Source organism: Helicoverpa zea, chromosome 23 (assembly GCF_022581195.2).
Source record: "Helicoverpa zea isolate HzStark_Cry1AcR chromosome 23, ilHelZeax1.1, whole genome shotgun sequence".
In the NCBI taxonomy this organism is placed as follows: domain Eukaryota; kingdom Metazoa; phylum Arthropoda; class Insecta; order Lepidoptera; family Noctuidae; genus Helicoverpa; species Helicoverpa zea.
The window spans coordinates 3,102,822-3,127,948 of NC_061474.1; the positions used below are offsets into that span (position 1 = coordinate 3,102,822).

General features: G+C 37.1%; 3 protein-coding genes across 4 annotated transcripts in view; all 3 read right to left on the reverse strand.

Annotated features, from left to right (window-relative positions):
- Positions 1 to 6,045, reverse strand: part of LOC124642013 (protein phosphatase PP2A 55 kDa regulatory subunit) — a 65,866-nt gene extending 59,821 nt beyond the window's left edge. The window contains exon 1 of one of the 2 annotated variants that reach the window (XM_047180304.1): positions 5,771 to 6,045. The gene's annotated coding sequence lies outside the window, so the exon portion shown is untranslated. The remainder of the gene's footprint in view (positions 1 to 5,770) is intronic. The other variant, XM_047180305.1, reaches the window with a different exon arrangement.
- A 4,652-nt stretch (positions 6,046 to 10,697) lies between these two features.
- On the reverse strand, positions 10,698 to 11,911 carry LOC124641855 (probable small nuclear ribonucleoprotein Sm D2). Its single transcript, XM_047180102.1, has 3 exons — positions 11,754 to 11,911; positions 11,420 to 11,672; positions 10,698 to 10,943 (listed from the first exon to the last, which is right to left on the reverse strand). Coding segments are annotated over exons 1-3 (360 nt in total). The 5' UTR covers positions 11,756 to 11,911; the 3' UTR covers positions 10,698 to 10,838.
- Positions 11,912 to 21,135: 9,224 nt separating this feature from the next.
- The window catches only part of LOC124641766, a 69,446-nt gene continuing 65,454 nt past the window's right edge, over positions 21,136 to 25,127 (reverse strand). Inside the window, exon 17 of the mRNA XM_047179961.1 lies at positions 21,136 to 23,902. Coding sequence (XP_047035917.1) covers positions 21,499 to 23,902 — 2,404 coding nt within the window. The 3' untranslated portion in view covers positions 21,136 to 21,498. The remainder of the gene's footprint in view (positions 23,903 to 25,127) is intronic.

The window sequence follows — 25,127 nt, forward strand, 5'->3', positions numbered from 1 at the left end:
TAAGTTCGATTTCCTCGGGCACCTAACTGGAGCAAGGAAATTACATAGGATAAGCTGACGCTCCTAGGAAACACTGGATACTCAGAATTCCGTCCGGTGGCTGGAAGCCGACCCCAACATAATTGAGAAAAAGCTAGGTGATGAAAGGTAGCGATGAAGTTGGATAGTATTGAAAGAATACGTTATCATCTATACCTAATGAGTATCTTGTTAAACACTAAAGATATAGTAAATTGTATGGCAGTTTAATCCCTTAAAGAAAGAATCGATATCTGAAATCAATGCTAGCTAGTTTCCCCTGACGCCATGCTGCGAAATAAAGTGCAGACAAATAATAACCAGGTAAGATACCTACAATTAATTATTCCATAACCCAGACACAGATAACTAGCATCGATCAACTCATAAACGGCTGACGGAACTAACATTATTACACTTGTTTTACCTTTAAAAGTCTAGCGGCCACAATTTATTGCAAGAATGTGTCTTGCGACAATAAATGTTTTACTGTGGTTGATTAAAAATGTACTTGGTCACATAACTGAGTCTATGGATAGACTTTTATAGATTCTAGAGTGTGTTAAGTATGAATGTGGAAGGATAGAGAGGCAGAGGTAGACCGAGGAAAAGATGGATTGATTGTCTGAAAGAGGACACGAATCAGAAAGGAGTGGATGTTAGTATGACGTCTGACAATGAGGAATGGAAGAAAAATACATATTGCGCCGATACGAAGAAAAGCATGGTATAAAGCCCTTAAGTTATTATTTAGGTACTGAAATATTCGTAAGGAGGTAAGGAAGCCCAAAAAAATTGCTTGCGAAGCAATAAGGACAAACGGTGAAAAATAATTGCGCATCACTTGTGAGATTTCTTAAGCTGATTGTCAGCAGTCGTAGGTAATAAGAATTAGGTATTATAAGGCATGAAATGAGTATTTAAAATAATGATTGTGCTGACAATGCTTGTGAGATTTATCTACACTCATATTATATTTATCACTAGGTAAATCTGAAGAGTTACGCTAATTTAGTTGAACGCAACTAAATTGGCGTGAGATGAGAAAAGTATAAATCCTAACATAAACTTTATTGGAATATGTTTTCTATCAGCCATTTTTAAATCAACCTTAGATGAAAACGTTAATTTTATTTACGTAAAAAAATTGCTGTTGTCTCCTATTGACTATACATAATACAGTTAATTGAAAGACCAATATAAAATGAGCGCAATTCACTAAAGTAACAATCGATGAAAATTGCAACAATTAATCGGTAACCGGAGTAAAGCGGTAATTGGCGGCTCAATCTAGTTTTTTCCGGTTACAATTAAACAATTGAACGTTACCATAGATGAAAAAACAAGTTATTGTTATGGTAGGCCACGAGGCAAACGTGGTTGTAATTCTAGACAATTATTTTTAGTTGGTCTAAGGTCATTACCTAATGTTTTTGCAATAATACATTTTCGGCAAGTGGTTTCAGAAGTCTTAAAACCTACATAAACTGTTCGGAAACAACAAAACATTCAAACCTTCAAAAAATCCGAATTCCAAATGTGCCAGCAAAAGTTTGATAATGAAGCATAACCAGGATTTTTCCAAAATTTCGTAGGTGCAGGTACTACATAGATAATCTCGTTAATATTTTAGAATGCAAACATTTGATATAAAGTTACTCACTCATAAAAGCCTGCACAGATTTAGATAAAAACTATCACTTCTTGAGATAGGAATATAGAATACATACTTAATTCTCATTTCTGTTGCAAAAATCGCAAACTGAAAACTGAAACCATAATTTTATTTGAAGGTTAACCACTACTACTACTACTGGTTAGATGAACCATTGTCTGCAACATAACCATACCATTAACCAGCATAACAAAGATTATCATAAGTCACAATACAAGCAAACGGCTTTATAATAGATCAATTTGTTCTAGCTTCCAACGCACCTATGTTTTGTGTCTGGTCAGGCAACCGTGAAGGAACTATGGTCTTTCTTGATTTATTACTTGTTGTTTCTTGTGATTACTTCTAGATATAGAGAGATATGTTGCCTAGTAGATCGATTGGGAAATCAGCAGCAGCCCAGTTTTTCCTTAACTATGTTAGTTGTTCCAGTCTAACTTTGTGTAGCTCAGTGCCAGAGTTTTACATGCATTAAATTAAATGGATATATAGATGATGGAAATAGACCAAGAGTAGATAGGTATTTCTGATTTTTAGACTGATAGAAACATGAATCTATTCAAGGACTGAATCTTTGGCAAATAATCTGCACCGACAATAATTTTTTATTCAGTCAAGTAGTCAATTTATGATACGTTTACTCCCTCATTTCCAAGAAAACTGCTTCCTTCCCCAAAAACAGTGAGCTTCCCCAGCGAGGTAAGCTCGAGGGTGCACACCCTTCGTTCCAGGAATTTTATAATGCCTAAGGGGAAACACGCGATTGGCTTAATTAAAAGACTGGCTTTAAAGAAGAAAATAGAACTGTCATTTGATAATGGCGTCTAGACCAATTGACGGCCACAGCGCCTGTTCTCTCTAAGGAGATCAGCCTGCTGCGCAGGACATATTACAGTGCAAAAACATTTGCGCAGACACAGGTGCACTCCCTATTCCTTCATTCTCATAGCCCGATGGGACGGCAATCCGACACTACCGAAGGGAGATCAGGCGCCAGGACCGATATTTGGTGTGATTGATTGAGCGATTGATTCACTTACTTCCAGCCGCAGCAGCTTTTTAAAACCTACAGCCTCCGAGCTTTTTAAAACCTACAAAGCGATTTCAATCAGCAATATCACAGACCACAGTAATATCACCATTTAGTCATCTGTGGTAATAAGCCCAAATTATTTGTTTACGCCTGACATAAACCACTTGTTATTAAATAGGTAGGTACTAATTAATATTTGTATTCCTAAGCATAAAATATTTTATAATCCTACAGTTATTTGCTTTCCTTCCAAAATAAAAGACTTCTTGATAACAATTTAACAAAACATGTTGATAGAAAATGAGGTTAAGAACCTTAGAGTACTCACTTACCTACTTAATTACAAAAAAAAAAACCTACTTTTTATTTTTGGAAGTAAACTAGCTAAACAATTTCGGCTACAATTTTCAATAAAGAGGTGTATCTTTGTGCTTTTTGACTTTTTATTTAGGTACAGGGGCCCTGGACACTAACCGAGCTCACAGTTTATAAGACCTAGAAGTAGCCTGAATATCGATTGGTCCTATAGGTAAGCAAATTTTTTGAGCACCTAAGGATTACACGTCTTGTGGGCAATAATTATTTACTGAGAAATTATTAGGTAAATCAGTAGTTTTGTTGGTCTGTTTGCTACGCATTTGATACAGTTGAAAACATTGACAAACAAAGAGTGGAACCGGAGAAAGCATAAAAATATTTTTCAGTGCAAGACACGAGTAAAACCGTGAGAAAAGACTAGATTTATCCATAACCTACATTTATAATAGATATTATCTATGCACTGAGAAGAAAAAAAAACTGTTAGTAACTACATCGTAATAGTAAATAGTTTGTACTAGAAAACAAGTCATATGTTGGCCTTATTGAAGGTAATCGTCTTTGCTAAATATAGGCGAACCATGATTGTCTATGATACGAAGCGACGCGTCGCTCTTAAGATTTTTTATTTATTCTATCATGTTTACACGGAACTACAATAATAATGTTTATTGTTAATTTATTTTGTGGATTGAGAAAAATAATCGATTTTTTTTATTTTATAGCCGGTACCTAATTAACGAGTGTTTTATTCTGTGATAGGTATGTATTTGTTAATTCATCGTGGTATGTATCTATTTAATGTACTGAATACATATACCTACCTATCCCGAAAAAATCCATTTAGTAGATAAGTAGTTTTTTGTTTTAAGTTTTTTGGCAATCGTCAAAGATAGTTTGAAGACGGAAAGTTAGACAACCACTGCTACTAGGTGCTAACTGGGTTGAGGAGGTCAAATAGGCAGTCGTTCTATGTTAAACACTTGAGCTCAGTTGTCATCAGTTTAAATATGTAGTAGGGAAAAGGTACTGACTGTCAACGGAACCTGTACAACTACATAATAAATGACACCACAAGCTTCGTAAATTATAACAATTTCGGAACTAAGACTATGTCCAACTTTCAGGGTAAGATCCCAAAGTCGTGAATCGTGCAGGAACCAAGTGAAGAAGCCACGGGCTGGGCTAGTTAAACATTCTCAAAGTACCGTGAATGTTGTATTCTCTCGTATGCATGGATATGAATGTCAATCATTTGTAAGGTCACAGCTGGACGCACTAACTGCGGATTGCAATAATCTATACGTAGTTTTAGGATTGGAGATCGAGTTTTGGCATTAGCTTCGTATAAATTATTTTAGATGCAAGTTCACCGACGACATAAACGACCGTTTTTCTAAAAATAACTGTTTACTTTGAAAATTGACCGTTAAAACTTTTAATAATCGTTAGTAACTGTAAGTCTTCCATGAATTTATTGCAAATGATGAGAGTAAATTGTGTCTTTGCTGTCCATAAGTAAGGAATTGAAACCATAGCACATTATTTCTAGTCTAGGCAGATAGTAATTATGAAGAGGAAGAAACAAAGAAAATACGTTTAATTTTTATTATAATTGGGTGGGTCGAGACACATAACAAATGTTTTCTTTTAAATGAGGCTGTTTTACTTTTTGGGAAATTCTCCTCCACTTTGTAGTCACCCTACTTATTCTCGAGTGTTATATTTTGTTTCACACGTTTTTCCTACAATTCAGTCGCAAAAAGGAGTTATTTGAATTTAAAATAATGCACAACAAAAATTAAAGTCAAGCTTTTATTTTAATGATGCATAATATAAAAGTAAATTGATCTAAATATCCTACATTAATTATTCAAAATTATTCACTTAAATAAACAAAGATGACATTTCTTAGATTGACGTCATTGAAAGCGCTATTTAAATTTTCACCGGATATTTCAAGAGACGATTAGCGAACCACCCGGTACGGGGTTCGATTCCCACAAGATATCAAATGTTTCCTAGTGTACCATCATGATGACTTCGGACTTATTTTTGTGTTCTTTAATTGAAAGCCTTTAAAGTCACGTATGTTAGTAGATAAGTTTGATTGTAAACGCTGTGCTAATCTCAAAATTGCTAAATCTAGATTTTATCTAGAATATACCAAGACATATTCCATTAACAGTAGTTTATTATTCGTCTGCCCAAACCAAAATAACTAAATACCTTGGCAAATAGTATAATCATGCAGAATAATCTTAATAAAACATTCATTCGAGTGTCCTAGATTGTTTAACATTTAAGATATTTTTAGATTGCGATAGAAATCTAATAGTAGAAGCTCTTTGATAGAGAGGGGACACTGCCTATATGTAGCAACAAGCAATGTGCAACAAGTCTGTATCGTGCCTTATCAATCTTTAAAACTGGATAAAAAAAATGTTTTGCTGACCGAATTTTACAAAACTTTTGTCAAACATAAATTATTTACGATAAAGGTATGTACCTGACACCTTTATTTGTGCTACAAATTCAGAGTCGCAGAACTACGCCGTAAACGCATTTTGAGGGACGTATTTTTGTTTCTGCCATTCAATTTATGTTTGAGTTTTAGTTACGTAGCAAATTCAGGCTATTATCATAATCCTGGTGACACTTGGTAATGAGTATTTTTATTAGAATCTAAATTAAAAACTGTAAACAATATTAAATGAAACACTTACCTTATTGGATAGTAGAAAAAACTCCTTGGATTCGATTACAGGATTACCACAAAATTCCTTTGCACATTTTCATTTGAATAAAAAAGAAACAAACAAAAAAGAGCGGGAAAAAATATAAGTCTGTCGCACTTTCAAGTTCAAGCGAACATGATGCACAAAATCACCTTTTTCTGTAAAGTTTTGATAGTTTATACACTCGTAACAACAAACGTAATGCGCGTGTAACCACAAGCATTCAATAAACGACAGTGCGTAAACAATATCGTGTTATGAATGCGGTTCTGGCGCGAACGTCCGAGGTTATTATCAAAGGCTATTGAACGGAGACTGTCTACCTCCAACATTGATATCAACGCCATCTATGAACTGTTAAAGAAATTGACGTATTTGTTCTGTACCCTCAACGTTCTTTGAACTCGTGAAAACTTGGAAAATTATTTGAATAAACACTCTAACTTGAATTATCAATGCAATTTATGTGTTTGGGTAAACCTTTGACACATCGTTAAGTGACTAAGTAAACAAACTCACGCACGCCAACTACGCTTTGGTTTTCCTCAAAAAAGGATGCAATATTAGGTATGACTGCAGGACACTGTATAAAAAAAGGGAACAAATATAATGACCACCATAAAATGCTTTGATACCCTAAGTTTTGTAACCAGAAATATCTACTGAACACCAGAAAAATAAAGTCTAAAAATGTAATAGTACCAGCTATTTTAGTCACGACTTCACTTTAAATTGTATTCGACCACCAAATTTAGTAAATGATCACCAACTCTTGACGACCAAATTAATGTATTATTTTTGCCTAAATAAGTCACTGTGATTGCCATAAAATGTAGGCTTATTACCAAATAAAGTATTATGATGCCATATTAAGTTATGTGTCCGGCTTGCAATGCATGCGTGAGTGTCAGTATGACGAGTGACAGGGGAAAATGGAAGAAAATGACATATTGCGCCGACCCCAAGTAAAATTGAGAACAGGGCAGGAGAAAGAAAAAGAAGAATGTGTTTCTCAATACACTCCCTCGAAAACACACTCTTATCGCACTGTTTAGGGGCATGCAATAGACAATTTTCCACCCTAGTGCAGGAAAAGGGTCCCCATAATGTTATTACATTTATTGTATCAGGCCGAACTTATTTTTTTGGAGTCAGTTTACTTAAACAGGATAGCAAGATGTAAAAACTTTGATTATCATTTTATATTAAATCGCTGGTGATCATTTACTACTTTTGGGATAACAATGATTTATTTGGACTCATTTTGCTTAAATAGGATAGCAGAATTTAAAAACTTTGGTTGTAATCTTACTTTAAAATGGTGGTTTAATTTTGGTGATCGTTTACTATTTTTGGCTTACGCATGATTTATTTTGGAGTAATTTCACTTAAATAGGATAGCAAAGTGTTAAAACTTTGGTGATAGTTTTACATTAAAATGCGAGTTTCATTTTGGTGATCATTTACTATTTTTGTCTGCTATTTGTTACTATATCTGGTGATCAGTTAAACATAAGCCAAAAAAAATGTAGTCAGGGACACAGCATCGTCAGTTATTAAGTATTATAACAGGAAATAGAGCAGCAAGCTCCAGAAATCCAATAACCTGAATAAAATGTATTACTACATTAACTTCAATACACACGCCTTTTATAGAACCAGTTTTATTAAAAACTAGCTGTTGCCCGCAACTTCGTCTGCGTGGGCAATATAGAATCGTCAAAATACTACTTATCCGGTAGGTGCATTCTTTCACGTGACAGTATAATTAGGATTAGCACTTCGCAGTCGCATAGATTCATTGATCAAGGTTGTGTTGTGGATGTGACCATTTATCCAAACAAAAGAAGTAAAGTTTGTGACGTTGTTCAGCCAATTTGGAAAATTATTACGTATGGTGCGTAAGTAATTTTCACAGGAAACAGCTATAATCTATGTCTACATGCTTTGAGTCTGATAAAGCTGTCATTTGTACATTTTCTGCAGCTGCTGCGACTAATCAGAAGCCAGAAAGTCTGTCAGTCTTACCATAATATGGATATCGTCTTGTGTAGTTGACTGGATTGTAGATAGGTAGTCGCTCCAAGCAAAATATTGGTACTAAAACAGATTCGGTGACTGGAAGCCAACACCAACATAGTTGGGGAATAGCTGGATGGATGATAAAATGAGTCATCATCATCAGCAGGCGCATAGGGTAGGATAGTTTCACTTACTCATGGTAAGGCTGACCACACATTAGGCGTGCGCGATCCTCGGGCGTGTGAGTAGCGCGGGCGTCGCGAGCGCGCTGCGTGAACGTCGCGTTTTGCTGCCCTGCGGCATGTGTGAAGAGTGCAAGCGACGCGCTCGCGGCGAGCACGCGGCGCTCGAGTTGCGTTCTTACCCCTTCGCCCGCTATCCCGGCCGCCCGCTAAACGCCTTAGCAGTTAAACGTCAAGGAGAGCGGCGCGTGCGCGCCGCGAGCGCGCTGCAAATGCCGCAGGGCAGCAAAACGCGACGCTCACGCAACGCGCTCGCGACGCACGCTCGGCGCCCGCGCTACTCACACGCCCGAGGATCGCGCACGCCTAATGTGGGGGAGGCCTAAGCCGGGACTCCACCGAAATGTTTGCATTAGTTCACGAATAGGCAAAATGTACGTATCTGTGAGAGTCCACTTCATGTGTTCGTACTTGAAATCTGCAGTTTTGCCAAGATTTTCAGAATGTACGCTCGCAATTTGTCATTTCTTGGTGGAGCCAGCAAATCAAAAGAAACATAAGTGTTGTATACTGTGCGTCACTACCGCACACCGGGAAAATTTCGCTCTTGCGGAGGACGTTCATATACCATATTTTGTGTCACACGTAAACAGGACGACAGTAAGTATCCACCGAAACACTTTCAAAGATCTGATGAACGAACAAATCAGACCTGACTTGGTCACCTGGGGCCAATCAGAGCTCTATGAAGCGATAATACGCTTTGGCTCCTACTGTTATTGTGGTTTCTGAAAATTTATTCACCTCATTCAACGATGAATGTAATTCTGATGGTACTATTAAGAACACTTGCTTAGCGCAGGAGCTGACGTTGGCAGGTCAACTCTTTTGACTTCTCGAATAGGATACCATTGGTTTTTGTGCAATGCACACCTGCAATGCATTCTGGATTAGGATAGGATATAGGTGAATAGGATTTGCAACAGAGAACAATTCTGTCTTTGTGATTAAATGATATCAAACGTAGTTTTATATAAAAGGTGTTTTTTAGGGTTTTTAGACTTGGCTCGGGTCTTACTGAGACTGTTCGTAATCGTGAACAGTGTATTTGCGATCAGAAGTTGAAAGTAAGCATGTCTCTGGTATGCGGCGCGTAATTTGTACGTTTTCAGACGCATAAAGCATTTTACGTGTGTATGGTATTAAATAGAGAGAGCTCCCATTTCTTATCTGCACTTTGTATCTGGGCTTGTTTTTAAAGCTACAGAATCCTACATTACCTTCCTCACGCTTAGCAACGCTTGCGAGAGATAGATCCTCATTTCTTCTAGGATTAAGTTTACATATTTTGCATCAGAAAAAATAATTAAGGTCTACTTAATACTACTCACTCAAAGTAATTTGTTTTAAGGCCACCACATTAGTGGAAGATAAGCTATATAAACTATGTTTATGAAAAAATCCTAATATGAACTCCATCTGTAACTTTAAATGATAATTAATTGTTCCACTAAAGTCATCATTTTTGACATAATGTTCAAAAAATAATTTAGATGGCAGCGTTTAAAATTTGGCTGAGAACTATTAATTTTCTTTCCATCAAGGTAATAATTATAGTTGGATTTTGATGTGGCACGGCAAACTGACAAACACTATTGAAATGTCTATCGAAAAATTACACTACGTGTTAAAATATGGTGAATTACGGAAAATACACAACTCCATCTGTTGAAATAATAATCCTCTATAAAGAATGTATGGTAATATTGTCATTTACCACCTCGCTCCTTTGACAAATTTGATGTATTTTATTTACCACAGATGGAGCTACTTTAACCTTAGCTAAACAAAATTTTCATATTTTTTTTTCTTCCGAAGTTACAAGGTGTGATTTTCTGTGTAAAGATTAATAATAGGCCGATCAACTAATATAAGTACAACATTCAAATGTACAGTTTTGACAAATAGATTGCGTGTCGTAATATTTTACATCTTGAATTCACAAAATTAATCATATCTTTTGATAGACTGAATCGATTTCGATGAAACAAAAACTAAGTAATACCCCAAGTTACGTAGAATTTTTGTATATAAGCATTGTCTGCATTTAATTCGTAGATTTTACGTGAATCCCGAACAAACAAACAGATAAACAGACAAAAATGATGGAAATGGGTTCTGTTAGTTATCCTTTAACATGCTGGCTATTTTTTTTGTCAATTTCTTCAATGTACAAAAATTACTTTTCTACAGATTTATTATATGTATAGATAACTTTTCTGTTATACACTATTGTGTGAAACTGAAATGCGGTGGTTGAGTGTCGTAAAGAAAGATATGATAAGCTGCGAACTCGAAGAGGAAGATGTCCAGGATAGAGCGAAGTGGAAGAAGAAGATACGGAAAGCGGACCCCGTCACAAGACGGGATAAACGCTAAGAAGAAGAATAAGACTATTGTGTAAAACTGAAACTACAAGACCTGTGTCGTGCTACCCCCATATTAAATGAAATACTGAGTAATGTTTTTTATTATTCAAACTAAAAAAAATATATTTCAAATAGGCCTATGAGAGCTCTTTCGAAACATCAAGTTAGGTGCACGGTTCCAAAGTTGGTCTCATGGAGAAAAATACATCATATATTTTCTATTCACAATCATATCAATGCCTTTTTCCACCAGTTACCAGGAAATTCAAGAAAACAATCATAGACAATCTTAATGTTATTTATTTAATAGAATACAACACACCATTTACAAAAAAAGAGATGTATTGAATCCATACAGCTTAGGACTAAGGTATTTTGGAGAACACTTCAAGTTATTCATTTATAGACTTTTGTGGCCAGAGTTTACTTTCCTGCGGCAGTCGCTAGTGGGTTTCTTAATACTAGGATCACTGAGTCTCCACGGAGGAACATTTTTGAGATAAACCTATCCTTGTTTACAGCTTTACCCTGAAATTAGAAACATAATTTACTTTATGTGATACTGGATACCAATATGTAAAGAGGAAATGTGATTCTTTGTTTTAATAGGCTCCATAAATACAAAACCAATTCTAATACTTTCATTTTTAGGAAGCTACATTTTCAGCGTTTAACATGGACTATATTTTAGATGGGTACGGGAAGAAGTTCCCCTCGGACGCAAGTAAAAAAATAAGGGATTTTTTTATTATTTTAGGAACCACATAATATATTGGGCCCAAATAGAAACAACAATGCATTTGCTTGGTTTGGTCAAGTCGTTCGTATCTGAGTAAATAGTAATATAAACAAAACTGAATCTATACATCTTAAAAAATGTTAGCAATGAAAAGTTTTAGGAACAAAGTTGGCATTCAAAAGATAACCTCCAAATACACTGTTTGTTTGTAAATATTTCGACTATGAACACGCTTTGGCGGAGACAAATAATCTGATATTGTTACCTTCTTGCCCTTGCCTAATCTTGGCACTTCCGTCCACATTTCCTTGACGTTTTCAAGGACCATGTTGCAATGCCGGTCGAACGCCTTCACGCGTCCCAACAACTTTTTGTTATTTCTGCAGTTGATCAGCACTTGTGTATTGTTCTTAACTGACTGTGTAAGAACTGAAAGTGGACCTGTACTGAATTCTTCCTCTTCAATTTTGGCTAATTCCTCCAAAGTCATCTCAGAGCGGGGCTTAGACGTTGACGCCCTGGAAATGGAATTTTGCGTTAATTTAATCACTCAAACACTGAAAATTCCAAGTATCCTCGTTTTGTAGTATATTACTTACATTTTGGAATGTTTTTATTTTAGTTTTAAATTATTTTTTGTAGAAATTAGCAAAAATACAAATCCCGAACAATCACAGATCAACGTATCCACAGATAACAAAACACACACGCTAACATAACTTTTTTATTTTAATGTCTTGAAATAGGTATCAGTCTTTTCGGCCAGTAAAATATATGTTGCCAGAATGACAAGATATTTAAGTACTGGTATCAAAAAAATGTAGAATGATGCTGAACTGCCGGCTATGTCTCTACAATGGGTCCCCCCCTTTATGGCAGAACTTTTTATGTCATAATCTTATTTTGCATACCAACAGTTGGCATAATCTTCATCATCCTCCGAGCCTTTTTCCCAATCATGTTGGGGTCGGCTTCCAGTCTAACCGGATTCAGCTGAGTACCAGTGCTTTACAAGAAGCGACTGCCTATCTGACCTCCTCAACCCAGTTACCCGGGCAACCCGATACCCCTTGGTTAGACTGGTGTCAGACTTACTGGCTTCTAACTACCCGTAACGACTGCCAAGGATGTTCAATGACAGCCGGGACCTACAGTTTAACGTGCCATCCGAAACACAGCCAATGGTGACTAAGATATACTTAGAAAGTACATACAAACTTAGAAAAGTTGCATTGGTACTTGTCTGACCTGGGATCGAACCCGCGCCCTCATACTTGAGAGGTTGGTCCTTTACCCACTAGGCCACCACGACTTTTTTTTTGCATAATTGCATATTTATATAGTTGGCATAATCTTCATTTCGCAGAAAATTGTGTGGCATACACTCATTTGGCATAAATTAAAAACGCATAATTTTGGCAAGCAGAATCATTTATAGGCATAAATTTCATATTCATAATAAATACTTAAATAGTAGAAGCATCATTTGGCATACATTTCATTTAAGTAGTCATTAAAAGGCAGAACTATCATATTTCAGAATGTTTATAGTCAGAATCATCTTGTGGCATAGTTTTGGATTTTTTATTTTCATGTACCTAAGAAGCATGCAAACAAGCCTGAAGCATGGAAGTATGCAAGCAGGCATGCAGCATGTAAGCAGGCATGCAACATGGAAGTAAGCATGCAACATGCAGCAAGCATGGCTTCTGTCACGGCTCAGGCGCTGCGGGGCTCCGGCGGTCCCATGCGAGCTTATCGTCGCCGCCTCACTCCTCGGCGCTTACGCGGTTTTTAATTACACTCTAGGGGTAGGGCAGACAAGACTACCTGGGGCCCGATTCTCCTAATTTTACTTAAGCGACATACGATTCACGTTCGACTCGATTCGACTGAGATCCAATCCCGACTCGATTACGATCGAAGCGTATGTGGCATTCCGCTATTTTTGCTTTGAAATAAACGTTTTTATCCTTTTCTGTCATTCGATAATGAATCATTTTGTCTGCAAATGATTTACGATTGCAAAATGATTGTACAGCAAACTACCGTATAGACCAAAATCACCCAAATAGCAGACCAATCGCACACCAATCAAATGTCAATCGAATACGATTGGTCTTTTATTAGTAGCAGAATGCCCGATATGGTTAAAACTGCTATTGCGATTCGATTTCTATTCGATTTTGACATTATTAACTTAGGAGAATCGGGCCCGAGTCGGTTTTGCAGCGATTCGTTTTCGTTACTAGCTTCAATTTTTAAAACAATGTTTTTTAATTGAAGGTTATAAAAGGCAATTTGCTAAATAAATTGAATCTAAATAAAATTCTACCATCTTCATAGTACTCCAAATGAGATTATACCAAATAATAGTTTCTCAAAATATACATTATGCTAAACGAAATAATGCGAAACTCTAACTATGCCAAAAGCAATTATGCGAAATAAAATTCTGCCATCTTAAAAGTATGCAACTGTAAATTCGGGAATATAAATGTTCGGTAAAACAATAATTATGCTAAATATTTTTTATGCCTTAAAAACATTCGTTGAAAAAAAATATGCCAAGTGTGTTATGCCAAATAAAATTCTGCCAGATAGAAGGAACCCGTCTCTACAATCTGTTTTATCTTACTTTCAACCTCCGCCGCATAAAGATGTTGTGATATTGCCTGACTACAAAAGCGCTCTTCAACGCTTGTTTTGCTTATATCGGAAGTTCAAGGTATGCCTATTCCTCAGATGCAATAGTTTGTCTTAGTTTATGGAATGCTTATTTACAATTTCCCAACAGAATGTCGCTGTACTTTGGGCTACTCCGCGCTTTAAAGATATTTTGAGTGAGGCGATCTTCACACTGCCCCGCATCATGCTGCATCTTGCGTGTCGACGCACCTACGCGCGTTCCTGCGGGAGTCCAGATCTGCATCATCGTGCGGGTTTTTTGTGCACTCACGCGCGTAGGTGCGTTTTGTAGATTCACGCACGGCGGCTCTCATCGAGTTCCATTTTCAAACACGTCACGCCCATTCAAAATCACGCGCGGCACTGCGGGATTCGGTGTGCCATACCTTGTCTCGCCCCGCACCTACACGCGGGGGTGCATGTTTCTCCGCGTGTATGCGCGTGATCCGCATGAACGCGCGTGGATGCATTTTCAGCGTGTTGGACTATGCGTGTTTTCCATACAAACGGAGATACTTACAAACAACGGAAGAACACGCATCCACGCACTACGCTGCATCATGCGGGGCAGTGTGATAATCGCCTTAGGCATTGACGGGGTGGAGATACGACAGATGTGAGCTATAATCGGGAAACTAAGGAACTCTACAAGGCCGGGTTCTTAGGTGATCTTCACACTGCCCCGCATCACGCTGCATCTTGCGTGTCGACGCACCTACGCGCGTTCCTGCGGCAGTGCAGATCTGCACCATCGTGCGAGTTTTTTGCGCACTCACGCGCGTAGGTGCGTTTAGTAGATTCACGCACGGCGGCTCTCCATTTTCAAATATACACGTCACGCCCATTCAAAATCACGCGCGGCACTGCGGGATTCAGTGTGCCATACCTTGCGTCTCGCCCCGCACCTACGCGCGGGGGTGCATGTTTCTCCGCGTGTATGCGCGTGATCCGCATGAACGCACGTGGATGCATTTTCAGTGTGTTGGACTATGCGTGTTTTCCATACAAACGGAGATATTTACAAGCAACGGAAAAAAACGCATCCACGCGCTACGCTGCATCATGCGGGGCAGTGTGATAATCGCCTTAAAATGGATCTCGATGAGAGCCGCCGAATCTACTTAACGCACCTACGCGCGTGAGTGCGCAAAAAACCCGCACGATGATGCAGATCTGGATTCCCGCAGGAACGCGCGTAGGTACGTCGACACGCAACATGCAGCGTGATGCGGGGCAGTGTGAAGATCACCTTAGACTCAAATCATGTTATCTGTCACGCAATGCTGTGATCCTATATCTAGGGAGGTGATTATTTTTAAGTTCGGCACGGATTATCCCTTAACAAATTAAAGGTAGATACATGATAGAAGTACTCTGCAAATAATTTTAAGAGACGGGATATAAATAAAACGATACACATTCATGAAATATTTTTATTTTCTTTTTTTTTCTTGTAATAATAAAGGAAAAATGAAGTATTCAACTAGCTTTTAGAAACTAATTTTGATTTAATAATTCAATACAATAATTATAATAATTCACAGTCTTGGAATAAAAATAAAGGCTAACTTTATGAATAGACTTTGCCATTTTCATTCAGCATACGTTTTTTCCTCTAGCAACACATTACGTAAACTTTAGTCCAAAGAGGAAATAAGCTAAGAATACAAGATGCGTACCGGGTTCCTTACATAAATTTCTTTGGTTATATTTACAAGTATTTATGTACTTCTCATTCAAAACTTATGTAAATTATCACAAATATACGATAGCGACACATTTGCGAAAGACAAAATAAATATGAATACAAATACAAACACGTTTGATATGAAAGTGATGATTATGCCAATATTTTTAAAATTTAATTTAATTCCAGTACGCACAAAACAGTTTTAACAAATGCTAGTTTTTTTGAAATGAGGTATTAACTGTTGTGAAATACATACAAATACAAAAGTCTTATAATTTGTCGTCTCTTCTGGACTCCAAAACAGCCAAGACAAAAATATTATTTCCACACTTCAACAAATAATGCTGTTATTTTTTGTTGCGGAATTACGACTCTCAGTATTAAACTCATTTTTTTAAATTTAATAAATCAATACATAAATATCATTTTCGCAGAAAATATATTGCAGCCAACTGGCTAAACGAATATATAGGTATCGGCACGAATCTTGAGCTCTGACCTTCACCTGCGCAGAAGTAATTTATTGGGTCCCTTTTGTGTAATGAAGTGAGGCGGGGGCGAGCTAAAGCGGTGATTGGCCCGCAGTGCATCGCGTCATAGCCGTCACTCGGGATAGGTTCTTTGCTAATAAATCACCAGGCCCGCCGCTAGCTGTTTGTTCGCCCGCGTGCAAAACTGATTATGCCGCCCTACGACTACATACGTTTTGACAAAAAATATATACGGGGGGGGGGGGCGGATCCAGGAGGTCCGGACCCCATTCATATCCATCTTACTTGTCCAACAGAAAAAAATATATACATGGACCGCTCTGATTGCAGAAAACCCACCTACTTTTGGATAAATAACTATTGCAATACATAACATACATTACACATAACTTTTTATTTACTTGAAATGTTCAGAGTAACCTAAGCAGTCCTAGGTTAGCCCATAAGCAAACTAAGCAATTGCTTAGGGCATCAATGCAGTGCAATCATTACTCAAGTGGGCCCTATGTATTGAAAGATTGTGATTAAATTAAATTAACGCACTTAAATATCTAAAACAATGTTTAAAGTCAGTAACATATGTTATTTGGTGGGTTTCCCGTTGAAAATTTATAAGGCACATTTCATATGTAAGGAAGCGCAAGCGGAGCGAGCGCGAAAATTTTTTAGTCTGGGGACACAAAACAAATAAAGACCACTGTAAATTAAAAAAGCAAAGTCAACAAGTAAGATATGCACAGAAGTGAAGTGCAAAAGCCGCGAGCGAAGCGAGCGCGATTTTTTCCTTAGAGTTTTCATGAAGTAAACATATTGTCATAAAAAGCCATAACGGACGTGCGCGAAAAAATTTTTTTCGGAATTGAATGCCTCAACAATTAAACAAAGATAAAATGCGATATCTGACATGGAGCCGCGAGCGCAGCGAGCGCGAATTTTTTTGGGGATGCAAAGGGTGAAACAGTCAAAATTTATAGGAGACGACCAAAGCTAGGGCGGCTTTTTCTGAAATTTTATTGGTTTATTTTTGCCGCCCCCTAAATAGCATTTGCCCCACGCTACGCCACTGGTTGATCTTAAATCGTTTTTAAGAATCTTTAATTTTGAAAATGTCCTTTCAACAGATGTACCTAACTGAAACCGGCAGTGTAAGTAATATTCTTAGCGCTATTGCTGTGTTCGGAAATATTTAAATCAAATCATTAGTAAAAAGATATTGTATTTTTTTTAATATTACGTGATAACTCGCTAGATTTGCCGCCCCCTAGGACGTGCCGCCCGCGTGCTGTGCACGCGCTGCACGCCCGCTTACGGCGGGCCTGTAAATCACTTCAACAAGATGTAGGTCAGAGCTCAAGATTCGTGCCGATAACTATACATGTGGTTGAATGACGCTGTCCAGTCAAAGGGCCTAGCTATTCCAGTTGGCTGTAACATCTATACCTACAAATTATAGTTGCTGGGAAAAATTAAAGAAAAAATTTCTGATCTATTTTCTGTTTTTAGCTATCAACAACTGTATTATGCATGAAATAATTTATCTAATTATTATATTTCTGTTCATACGCCAACAAAAATATTGCTTACATTACATCAACAAACTTGGACAATAATAGACAATCATTGAGGTTTTATTTGCGACAATCCAGCACCATAGAGTTTGTACCAAGCTGTGGCAGTGATTACAACTATGGACGTTATTATGCATTTATTTATTTATAAATTATTGCATTATACCAATTAAAGCATGTTATTGGCAGGGCCATGGTCAGAATTTTGTACAAAATAATTACTATTAATCAACCTTTTTGAGTCTTTTTTATACAAATAATGTAGTCAAACCAATTGAGCTGCCAAAATACTTATTTAAATTATCTGTGTCATAAAATTCTGACCACAATCCTGCCATAAATACATAGAAATGATCAGATTTCAATACTATAAAAATATGTTAATATTATATATTCGGTAAGCATGTTTGAGTTGCTGTAGCACCATTTATATAGTGGAATAAGAACGGGTTTATATAAATTATCCGTAAAGCATCAACACTCACAACTAAATACGTGCCTTTGCATGTCGCCGTGTAAATAGAAAAATGATGTATTAGCTGGGGAAAAGAAAGGAATCTGGGGGCACGGTAGTGCCCCAGCCAAGTCTCGCTAACCAAGATTCTGAAAATGCCATAGACTTCAAATGAAAATTAAGGTACAAAGAATTAGTCTATACTAGTATTTCAAAGTAGACAAAAAATTGAAAAACTCATTATACCTTAGGTACAGCCAACGAAGGTTATTGGAAACAGATACCGTTAAAAAAAGTTGCGTATTGCGGAACCCAACTTCGTTCTTGTCTATGAGTAGACAAAAGAACAAAGTCACGATTTTTATCATTTAAGAAAATCTTATGATTATTTTAAATCACCCCTATTTACAAACAATAGTTGACGTCTCAACATTTACACGGCGACATAATAACATAGCAAAGGCACAAATTCTCTATAAATCTCAAACACTATAGTCTTTATAAAAATACGAATTAAGCATTATGTACCATAAGACACTTCTCATTTATCATACCTAACTTAAGGGAATAGAACTAGCCTAATAATAATATTTACAGAGATCTCTTAGTTTATATTTAATCGATCCGTTGAAGGAGAGAGCACATTTCAACCTTGTATCGTGTTAACATCGTTTTATTTTGGACACACTTGCTTGCATTGCCCACAATGTGTAAGTAGCCACTAGCCACCACGCCATAAGTAGTAACATCATTAGCCCTTTTATTGTCCCACTGCAGTGCACAGGCCTCTTCTCATACAGAGAAGGAATAAAGCAATTACGATTTCCGACTAGTTTTCCTCTTGACGTTTTCCTCGACCCTTATATTGTCATTGGTGTGCAAGATAAGTTAAGTAGATATTTGGCTATATACCCATGTTCGAAATTTTAATATATTATGTTGTATTTTTTGAAGACAAATATATTATGCTATGTTAAGACGACACTAAGCTGAAAATTGTGCTAAAGCCTCAACACATACGACCATAGAGTTTTCAATAAAATACATACAAATATCTAGAAATATACTCTACATATATGAACAGATAATTCTTACCGTCAAAATTGCGTTTCGTTATTACAAAATATGAACACTTTCGTTTTATGCCTATATTCGTAAGTGAAGCAGTAATAAGTCATAAAAATAATTTCTTTGCTTTCCATTCTCGTTCTTTTAACCTTAATTACTCGACTATTTATTACTTTGAACATTCTTTTCGGACAATGAGTACAATCTTTGTAATACTTAATCAAATAGCTGCTATCGAATATGGCCACGGAGGAGAAAAGACTAGCGGAGATGCCCTAACGAAAAATCTCCTAACAAAGCAGCGCGCCAAAATTCGGGTGAGCGGGGGACGAGGAACGTTACTGTCTCCACCCGTGCTCCACCCTTATACGCCTTTTATGGGAAGCCACCCATTTTTTGTAAATCCATCTAGCGTGGAATAGGATGATTAAAATCTAACCCTAAACTAACATCGACCACTAGTGACATACTCAAAAGTAAAGTAAATAGGTACTCAAAATTAATAATTCTTTTAAAATAGAAATTCAATTAGAAAGTTTAAAGAAGCATTCATTTGAAATGAACGAAGAAAAAGAGAGATAAAAAGTTAGAAAATTAATTGTTATATAAGTATTATTTTGTGCAGAGAACTTGCCCCACAACAATTTATTTACTCCTCCAGAAATGAAATAGGTATCTAGGAACCATTAAACGGAGACTCGATGAAAAATCATTTTTATTCACCACGGGTCTAAAATACCCCCATGGTGTAATTTAAGTATCAACTTATGGCGTTGTGTTAGTTCGTCTACTAGCCACTATGGCAGCACAAGCACGAAAATTCGTTCTATTTGTTCTAGAACCGTGCTGCGATGACTGTTGTTATTTTCGATGTTGCCACATTACGAAATTCACCAAGAAAAATGGGAATTAAAATTATAGGGATAGTGTTTATCAAATTAGAGTTTTCACAACTGTATCATAACGGCGCATCCACTAAATAAGTAGCAGACTTTATGTGAGTCGGATGTTGCTCTGAGTAAAGGTACATTCAAAAAGTATGTACGGCAAGAGAGATATACATACCTATGTAAAACATTGCTGATCTATTCTAATATTATAAAGAGGAAAACTTTGTTTGTTTGTTTGGTTGTAATGGATAAACTCAAAAACTACTGGACCGATTTTAAATATTCTTTCACCATTAGAAAGCTATATTATCTGCAAGTAACATAGGCTATATTTTATCCCGGTGCGGGCTCGTAGCTCCCACGGTACGCGGGTGAAACCGCGGGAAAACGGCTAGTGATGAATATAAATAAATCTACATAGTTAGAGTTATGATTAATTTTAAGATAATTGCAGCTTTTTTAAATAAGACCTTTTTTAAGAATGGGTGATTGCATTTTCGATGTCTGGTAGCACTTAATTTTGTAACGGGTCTCTCTGTCTTGATGAACACAATTTTACTTCAAATATACGTAAGTCGACTACTTACCGAAAGATGGTGTTTTTATAATATAAAATTTTCATAATAATATATCATATGTTTTGGTTTGTAAATAATCTATAAAAAAACTTGTAGGATGCAAGGAAAAATGAAGCTGCTTTTTAAGGCAAAAATTGGTACCAATAATACATTGATACAAGATTGATACGAAAATAATACAAATTCACTTAGAGGTTCTAGAAATGCAGCTATTCGACGACAGATGTCTCTAGCAAAAAATATGTTTTAAAGTTAAAATATTACTTACACGTGAAATGTTATCCTATGGTATGTTTGAGTTTGGATCCTGAGCAATTTCTACAATTAATGATAGCGCATTTCATCGTTTTAATCGAGTAACAAATAAAATCTGTTGAAATTGTGGTAAAAATACAACTATGACAAGATGTCAGTTTGATGTAAAGGACGGTATATGGGCGGTGTCCAGCCACGCCTGCCGTGACGTTGTCGTGACGTATTTGACCTACCTGAAGGCGCGTGACCTACCTGCGTTAGGGCATCTCCGCTAGTCTTTTCTCCTTCGTGAATATGGCTCAGTCAAAAAAAGTTCCTGACAAAATTTCGATAAACGATATTTTCTAAACATTGCTTCACCGTTTATAAAGCTCAGCAACATATAATTTTATCTTTCAAAAAGGCGATTTCAACATTATATTTATTTTAGAGCCATATCTAAACGTAACTAAACATTTTTTTGGACAAGCAACTTACACTATAACCAGCCATTGCAAACCAAACCAAATTCAATACATACAATTTCGTCAATCATTTCTATTCTTCTTTAAAATCAGATCCTTACATACTTTGTTACGATACCGAGTCTTCTGTGCTAATGGCCATTTAAATATATTTACAGACTAGATAACTCAATTAAATTACACGTCATTTGTAAACTTTCATTTTTTTGTAACGGCAACCTCTTTGCCTAACGACTTTCTATTTTCGAATTTCTGCTGTAAACTGGCAACATTCGATGGTTTAGCCGTCAGTTTTGTTTGGTTAGGCTTATTATCCGTCCTTTGGACGACTGTTGGGGGCTTGGGAACTACTTTAGGTTTGTTCTTATTTAAGTTGTCCGCTATAGTTTTGACGGAGTCTACTTTTGAAATGGCACGGTTCGCGGGCGGAGTTTTATCTGTCACTTTGTTTAAGTTAGAGTTTGAGTTAACTGGTTTGAGTGGTGGCGTGATTTTGTTCGGTTTCTTAGGTTCTGTGGGCGCCGGCCTTAAAGGAGGTCGGTTGTCATTAGGCTTAGCCGTCACTGCTGGCTTTGTCGTCGCCTTTGTATCGTTTGGCAGCTTATTATTGTTTATCACATCAGGTGGCTTTACATTTTTCGCTTCAGGTAATGTACAGCTCGAAACTAGGTCTGGGCTATTCATTATTTTAGGAGTTAAGTTAGAATTTTTGATGACCTTTGGCGATTGTGGCACGTTTTTGAACGTGGATGTGCTTTTAAGAGCAGGTGGGGTCACTTGTCTTGAAAACGTTGGGATCTTAGAATTAGGGCCCGGGAGAGGCGGGGCCTTATCTTCTTCTTTGGGCTCATCCTTTTTTAAATAAGTAGGTACGTTGACAGCCGACGGATGTAAGTACCCACTGCTAGTCGTAGAGACATTAGATTTGGCTCCAGAATTGCTATAAACACTCTCAGGCGTTTTGTAATGTTCTGAATTCATGTACGTACTATCTCTATTGTTATCTTTATTTTCGGCCGCAGCTTTAGCCTTTCTTTCCTTCTCTTTCTTTCTAGAAAGAGTCGAAGCTGAGTATATAGACTCGAAGTTACGATTTTGAATTTCGTTTACAATCTCTCCTAGTAATCCCATGCTTTCAGTACTGCCGGAGTTTGAAGGGATTACTTTAGGAGTGTTGTACCCTTCGGGAGGTGGTTGTGGGATCGTTTTGACGGGTTGCGGAACGCCAGGTAGAGGCTTCGAACGTTTCTCGGGACTCTCTTCAATAACCGCGTAGATGTTGTCCATAGATTCTTCAGCTATATGAGCTAAGGGTGCCTGTTTTTCTTCTATACAGTCGACGTAATCTGTCTGCTTGATTTCAGGCTGTGGTTTTGGGTTCGGTGGTGGTGGGATTGGGTCGGAGTGATTTGGTAAAGGCGGTGGAGGGGCGGTAGGTCTCCCCACTACAGATAAGGGTCTCGGGGCCGGTGGCGCCGCCCTCATAGAACCAAAGCTTTGTAAGACAGGTTTCTGACTGGCTGGGGCTCGCATACTTTGAGCTCGATTCACAAAGGCCTTTGGATCATCCCCGTCTTCAGAATCTGAGACCACCGAAACGGATTTGACTGGTAACTCAATCTCTTTTTGCAGTATTGGATTGGAAATCTGCAAGTTTCTCAAAGCCCCTTTATCGACTTTTGAAACTTTAACTTGGTGATTCGGGTTTTTAGGTAAAGAGTGACTTCTTTCGACCGGATTTCTCTCTTTTTCCTTCAGTTTATCATGCTTATCATGTTTCAAGAATGATGCTATGCGGTTTAATGATATCCCTTCTTTGACTTTTTTAGGTTCCTCAGGGAGAGGTTTTTGGGGCACACCAGCGGAATGCATGCTTAACGGTCTTTTTGGAAAATCTGGGGTTATTGGTACTGTAGGAGCCGCTCTTATAGGCCCTAAAGTCTTAGACCCTTGTAGGGGAGATATAAGTTCTTTAGCCGTGCACGTAGAAGCTTCTAGAATGGGACTGGATATAACTGGTCTCGGGGGTGGATTAGCAACGACGGGTGGAGTAACATCCTCAGTTTTCTCATTACTCATTAAAGCTTTAATTTTGTTCTGTACAGTGCTGTTTGTGCGTTTAACTGAAGGACTGGTCTTTGGGCTAGTCTTAGCTGTAGAAGGAACTACGGGTAACGGTGGGGCGCTTCTTAGAACGGGTTTCAAAACCCCTTGGTTGACAATACTCTGACTGTTGCTCCCGCTTCTATGTACGGGCGTGATTTTCGCGCTTTTGTTTAGACTTTCAGCAATACTCTTTACAGGTTTATGAGTTATGGGGACTTCAGTTTCATCTTTCTCTGTGGGGGCGTTCTTTTCTATAGGGGTGAGTGAAAATCCTTTGAAATTGCCGAAGAAATTAACAGAAGGGTTGATATTACCAGGGGGGCTGCGGTCGGAGTCACTTCTTAGTAGACTGGAGCTCATATCGTCAGGGTTAGACAATGTATGAACGTTGACGGGCTGAGCGTTATTTTGAGTACTGTTTTGGAAATTGGCGGCGAATTTACTGGCGCTGCGCGAGAGTCGGTGTTGTAAGCTTGCTTTCTTTGGAGATGGGGCCCTGTGGAAAGGAGATTATAGTTTAATAGTGGTTGGAGAAATTGAGTAGTAAATGTAGCTGTGTGTGGTCATGCAAATTCGAATCTAAACTTTTTTGTTTTGGTGTTTGTGGTAACATCTTATTTTTTTACAAAATTATCAATTTACATCAACAACATTGTAGCTGTTTTTTTTTTTAAGTATTTAATTATCATCAGTTATCATCTTATAAAATAAAGTAGAAGTATAACCCCACAAGAAAATGTATAGTCATTGCATGTTATAGTTGATTGAACAATTTTATGTACAATCAAGTGATGATTTATTATATTAACTACTAAAGAATATTTCTACCATCGACAGAAAGCTGCAAAAAGCATGCATCACCAAAATACATGCCTCATGCGCCAATACTGCATTCTAATATAAATAAAAATGCATCAAAACGTGCAGTTATTGCCAATAGCTACATGCAAAACTTAAAACTAAACGCCATGCAATATTAACAAAGCTAAACCAGAGCAAATCACTCACCAAAGACAATGCAGAGACAACTGTCAAGAGGTTGTGTTTTTTTTAAGTATTGCCAGCTTTAATTATTACATTACTACAGGTGATAAATCTTTATGGACAGTATGTAAAATTGAGTTAAAAATTAGTTTAAATACAAATGAACATTGAATTTCAATAACCTTTCTATATATGTTGATTGCCTCAAACAAGTGAAGTCAAATTTCAATCTCCATTATACGAATTGAAAGATGGACTTTATTTATTTAGTTACATAGATATTTACAATACATATCAAAAACTATCCTAGTAAAACAAACAACTAAAAAGCGTCAAAAAATTCGTCCCCATCGCTGTCAACTGGGAGCGTGCCCAAGAGGCTGGCAGCATTACCTCGTTGAAAAATAGATACGTTATTGAAATCCATAGATAGACGGAAGAGTTAATTTGAAATTATTGATTAATAGTGGTAAGTATTTATTTGTAGTTAAAACTGGCAAAACTCCATGTGTTCTGAACAAACAATCAAACAAGCAATTAAAAAAGAAAATAAAGAGTATTTTATTAAATAGTGCATAACATTAACTACGATTAAAATATCTACTGTTAACTACAGTTAAACTAAGGTACGGTTAACTTAACTATTATTAAAAGTATTATACAAGAAGAAATAAGAGATTTTAGTAAGTAATTAATATTAAATTCGATGACAGATTTAATTAATAATATTATATGAA

Bases quoted from the DNA above. Each gene is read 5' to 3' on its own strand.
- LOC124641855 (XM_047180102.1), bottom strand. The intron at 10,944-11,419 runs GTAACAATATCA...TTCTAATTTCAG, and splicing joins GATTAGGCAAGGGCAAGAAG to GGTAAAGCTGTAAACAAGGA.